Below are 6,000 nucleotides of genomic sequence, written 5' to 3'. Positions count from 1 at the left end.
GGCTGCGGGTCTATGTAAAAATTCTATTAGGTGTTCGGTATTCCTAAGTATAATTTCCTCTTAGGGGGCGAGCGCCCCACCTTTCCCCCTGATGGGCACCCTTGCATCAGGAGGTTCAAGCTGTCAAGTTAATATCGTTTCAGGCATATTTATGCATATATTAATACAATAAATGCGTGTTTTTCATAATTTCTTGAATGGGTAAGTTACAACCAGTAGCGCAACCAGGATTCTATTTCGGGAGGGGCCAAGATTACCAAGCAATAATTTCGTTTTGGACATTTCACCAAAGTTTGACAGCAGCACTGCTGTATAAAATAGGCCAAGTTAGTTTCGGAGAGCCTAAACCCCCCGAGCTCATACCTTGTTGCGCCACTGCTTACAATCCAAACCCTCCTTTGCGAGTAATTGCCTAGGGGCATTGTCTAATTTTAATATGGCACATATGCCAATGATATTAAAAGTAATACTTTTACATATTAATAAAGTTGTTCACTGATGTTCACTTAATACTTCATACGGTAAAGGAACTTGATTCAACAAGATTAAACACACAAATTACATTAGAGAAACGCGGGAATCAAGTATCAGCATGTTTTTTCTTTCTTTAGTCTGTAATGAATAATCTGTGCCTTCTCTTTTCTACCTATCTTTTGCCGATATTCTCGGTCCCTTGTAATGGACCAATCATGGCGAAGTGGGTCACGTGGCTCAGTCTTCGTGGCGTTTCAGCTGCTTGAAGGAAGCAGCTGCAGTAGGTTTAGGGTGAGGATGTGTCAAAATGGATTAGCATGTTATTGAGCTATTAGTGTATCTGTATAAATAATATTTGCGTCGTTTGAAATAGGAAAATAAGAGGTTCATAATGACTATAATAGTATTCCTTATAGATACGTCAGCATCTATGAATCAACGGGCGTATTTAGGTGGACGCCCAACGTTGCTGGACATAGCAAAAGGAGCTGTTGAAACGTTCGTGAAGGTACGTTGAAATTTAGCATGTATGTTTTTTTCACGATTTCACTTTGAGTGCATTTTTTATCAATTGTATGACCGTAAGGGAAGTAAGGATTGATAGTAATAGTGACATATCAATATTACAGGTTCGTCAACGTTCTCCTGAAAGCAGAGGAGACCGATATATGTTGTTAACATTCGAGGATGCTCCCGCAAATATTAAGGTAGAGTAAAAATTGGCAACATTGTATTTTAGTGTCTGATAATTCTTTTAGCTTTAGAGCGTGCGGTGTTTCACGCAATTGTTTATTGGAAATGATGCATTATGCTAAGTATGTGTTTAAATTTTAATTTGTCATTATTAAATGTATTTTTTGAAATATATTTGACAGCATTTAGTGTTTACTTTTTGAGTTAATATTATTTACATTCAATTGTTTTATAACAATGAATGAAAAGAGATGGGTTGGAGTGTTTAGTACATGGGGAATTGTCGTCTGCTTGCGTTGAGAGCACGGAACATCAAAGGAACAATGTTTACAGTTGTTGATCTACAAAATTTCGACGCACAATTTAGAAATTAAGTGGTAGCGAAGAAAGACAGATAACTTTTTTTTTATTATTATTATTGTTGAGTCACCGCCGAAAATCAAACAAGTTTGCCAGTACAGATAAGTTTATTCTCTCAACATCAAACACATTAAAATTTATTTATTTGTTCTATGTTAAGTAATGTGCATATTTTTGCTGACTGTGAATAACTAATGTTTATGGAATGACAACTAATTTAATTTTCGTACTAGTATACTAGATTTCTATTAAGTTCGGTATTAGACAAAGGCATTATATGTTAATGGCTTATTGGATTTATTTGATTTTAGCTGTGAAACTTTTGTACATTATCGTAGCAACGTTTTACGTCTGGTAGTTTCGTATCGAATTACACAATGTAAGAATATCGGCCTATAGGTTTTAAAAGCTTCCACAGCCATTCCTTCAATGGGGTATCTAGGAATTGTGTAATTTTAAGAATTTGTGGGGTGGGGCAAGTTGGAATAAACTTTACGATGCCTGCTCCAGTTGGTATCCTTCCGTACACACTAAAAATTACATTGAGTTTTAACAAAATTGGTCCAAACATGCTTAATCCGACCCTACTTATCTCTATTCTACTATACCCTTTTAAAGCGGTCCTACTTATCGATGCGCAGCTGGAGCGTATATAGTAAAGTTTATCCAAAAACGGTCAGTGTTCCGTTAAGGGGGTCCAGTGTCTTTGACACCACTTCTTTCTATTGATTTTCGTTTGATTACATAATATAACGTTGTATTAGGTTAGGTTAGCTTAAGGGGGTCCAGTGTAGTTTTGGACCCTCTTAACTGAACATGGACCCCAAAAACTATGAAAGATGGTTTTAGATATCTTTAAATGGTATGCATATGAAAGTTCATAATGGTAATATTACAGCTGTAGTAGGACGATGCAAGGGAGTTAGTTTCTAGAATTGTGTTATTGAGCTTCCGTAATAAACACTTTTTTTCCCATTAGTTTCTTATGTACGTACAGCTGAGTTTTATATGTACAGTTTTAACGTTTTGTAGACTAGCTAATGTTATACTGCGCTGTTGTGCCTTGGTGGTTATTGTGCTCTGTACAAGTACACAATCTGAGAAGACTTAATTAAGATCCAGTGTTAGGCTGATAGTTCTAAGATTTGAGGTTGCCAAAATACAGTTTTGAACAAGGGTCGACACTTGATGTAGACTACCCTCAGTTGATTAACAAATCTTAATGACAAGTTGATATGCATTTTGACTTTTCACTGGTTACGAGCATAACATGTTGAAAGCACGCAATGAATGAGTAGAGCTAGGTTAATATAATGTCCATTTGGATATAAATTTCCCTTATCCTGTAAGTTAAAGTATTTTGGTGTCACATCTAAACTTTGATATAAATAAAACAGCGATACAGAATTGATATAAATAAAACAGCGATACAGAATCACTCTGTTTCATGACATGCTGTAGTTTGGTGCATATGCATGCAACAACAGTGGGCTTACTATTCTTTTAATATTAGTAAAGACATGCGTTGTAAATTTCGGGAATGTTTTTAAATCTCTTTCCCCCACCTCCTCCTCCTATCTTTTTATTAATTCCTGTGAGTTGAAAACACTTGTCTAAATAATGCTGTCGTTAGCTGTTGAAGTTTGCCCTTTTGTGCGTAATTCAAAACACTCTTACCTTACCTCCAACTACTGCTCCCATTTATGGCTTCGCTTTGTTATGTTTCAGTTCTATTTGAAAATATGTTCATGCGCAAGTGTAACTTGAACCGGAGCCTCTTGTCAGAAATACTATATCTTTCGCTATGGATTCCAGCTTGCATCTTATGTTCCGAATTTAAGTAAGGTTGTGAGCTCCTTCGTGACTAAGTGGTTAGCTGTGGCGTAGGAGACCCGGGTTCAATTCCCGGCGGGAGCTCATGTGGTTCGGATTCCACGTTAAGTAGGTCCAAGTCTCATATAGCCTCGCTGCTGAACGGGACGTTAAACTCAAAATCAACTCAACTTAAGCAAGGTTCCTTTGGCCTGCAACCAATCTCTATCGTTATGTAAGTTTGCTGTTGGTGCTTAATTCAAAATTGATGGACATTTGGCCAGCCACAAAGGGATCCTACGAACAATTTATCAGCTTGCTGAAAATCTTATCTTGTATCCCCAGCGCGTGAACATTATTCCAGAGAACTGAATAATAGCGAAATGAAATTTTAAATAGAAGCAGGAGTTGGAGGTACGAGGTAAAATTTTTTAATAGCGTCATGCCGCCTTTGTTCGTAGTGTTTCTTCGTGGCCAAATGGCTATAACTCACAGGCTTCCTCTGTGTGGCTCAGAGTTCGATTCTCAGAGGGGTACTTCCTCGGATACTAGTCGCTTAGTGGTTCGAACCAGTGGAGCAGTGCATCCCATCATTTCACTACAATAAACTGATTGCTTAGAGAAAGAGTGAGACTCATATTAGAGAGATCAATAACCTTACCGTACCTCAGGTACCTAAGAAAGGTAGCTTAATATCGAAAACATCTGATTTCTGGGATGCTTGGGGTGGAGTTAATTTTATTTCAGTTTAACGCCCCTTTCAGCAGCGAGGCTATATGAAACGTAGACCTACAGCTTAACGTGGGATCCGAACCGCGTGAGCTGCCGGAAATCGAACTCTGTTTTCCCGTGCCAACCACTTAGCCACGTGGAGCTTGGTGTGAAGATAATATTCAAGATGAAATACTGACCTTGAACTTCACGTATGCACCCGTAATATTGACTTATTCGTAGGCTTTTGATGACTGACTGTAATGACCATCAGTACGTGACAATTAACGAATATTTACCTTGATTCGTGGACTTACACAATGCTAAACTTTCAGTCCTTTGGGAGGAAAAAAAAACTGATATTTGTACTGATATATCACTTAAGGAGTTGGTGAGATTCCGTGTCACACAATCTTTTCTCCTTGTTATGTCTTTGGTTAAATAAATCGTGGATGAGGAACTGTTCGCGCTCATAGTCTAAAAATATTGCTGGAGCTCAAATTGTTGAAGTAAAATAACAAATACTTCCTGCTGTAAAATCTTTGAACACCAGTGTCCTCTCCCTGAAGGCATTAGAAAACCTTTTTGCATTCAATTTATTTTAAAAGTACATATAATACTGTAATTCACACTGCTGGAATTGAAATATCTTATTCAATCCCTGTGATCCCAAAGGATGTTTTCTTCTTTCATAGCTGAAACGGTAGTTTAAAAAACCGGGAGCATCGAAGTGTTCTGTACTGATGCTACCTCAGACGTCGACTGACTTTCCTTGTTCACATTCAGCAAGTTGTGGATATTTTATTTTTATCTGTACGCTACCTTTGTATAGATGTAAGAAGTAGAGGTCGTGGTGGCTCAGTAGTAGAGCGCTTACTTCTGGCGCGTGGGGTCCTTGGTTCGATTCCACCTCTCGTCAGGTAAGCGTACCATCGTCTTCCATCATTGTCATCCATCTCATCATCGCCGTCTCCCTTAGCCTTGGTGCATAATCGTGTGACGTTAAACTAAAAAAAAAATACAATAAATACTATAAAGTAAGCTACGTGTGACTGATCTGAGGAAGGGCGTAAATTCCTTATTGAAACTCACTATTTGTCTTTGCACTGTGGTCGTTTTACTCTGCTAGCGCTGTCAGTTTAGCTAACGAACCTTGTAAGCTTAGACGTGGGTAACTTTATTGTAAAGGAAAGGCTAATGCTTTGCATTGTAAATTCCTCTTGGCGAAACCTGTTTTTTGAGGCAAAAAAATTTAGTGGCGAACCGCCCATACTGTGAAAATTGATTGTGATCCGTGCACCAAATTGAAGTTCCACTTGGTTCACAGCCTGTGTTAGTGGTAGGTCTTGTTCTTCATGACCGTAGTATTGTATAAGGGCATAAAACACAACCTTCTCCGAGAGGATGGGGAATCTCCGCTACCCCAAATACTTACGAAGGAAAGACGGACTGGCTTACATTATAATTTTAAATTGTACTCATCTTGTATAACTGTGTGGGGTCCTTGGTTCGATTCCCGACTAAGAAAGTTTGTTGTGGACAACATTATATCTATGGGTTTTATCGGGTACTACCGTTTCCTCCCACATGCTCATTCCACTAATTCTTCCATTATCATTTACTTGCCCTACTCACCTGTCTTCCTTGGCCTAAGGGGGCGCAGTGGCTCAGTGTTAGAGCCTTTATCCCCGGTGCCCCTGGTTCGATCCCAGCTCGCGCCGTATGGACTTTGTGATGAACACCGTGCTCGTGGGTTTTCTCGGGGTTCTCCCTTCTCTTCCCACTTTCTTCATTCCACCATTTCATTCATTTCTCATCATCACAGTCTCCTTTAGCCTAAGCGACGTATCTGTGGGACGTTAAACTGATTTTTTTTTTACATCTTGTTAAGATTTTTATTATCGCCTTCATAACTTTTTTTTTTCTTTTTTCAATAAGTATGTGCTCTGT

The 6,000-nt window shown here is 38.6% G+C and overlaps 1 protein-coding gene across 1 annotated transcript in view; it reads left to right on the top strand.

The window, feature by feature from the left end:
• The first annotated feature begins 683 nt into the window (after positions 1-683).
• IntS6 (integrator complex subunit 6) overlaps positions 684-6,000 on the top strand; it is a 128,811-nt gene continuing 123,494 nt past the window's right edge. Inside the window, exons 1-2 of the mRNA XM_081756020.1 lie at positions 684-982; positions 1,104-1,181. Of these exons, the coding sequence (XP_081612146.1) occupies positions 866-982; positions 1,104-1,181 (195 nt within the window). The 5' untranslated portion in view covers positions 684-865. The remainder of the gene's footprint in view (positions 983-1,103; positions 1,182-6,000) is intronic.

This window comes from Thermobia domestica, chromosome 4 (assembly GCF_964235325.1).
Source record: "Thermobia domestica chromosome 4, izTheDome1.hap1.1, whole genome shotgun sequence".
Classification (NCBI taxonomy): domain Eukaryota; kingdom Metazoa; phylum Arthropoda; class Insecta; order Zygentoma; family Lepismatidae; genus Thermobia; species Thermobia domestica.
This window is presented reverse-complemented; position numbering and strand designations above follow the sequence as displayed.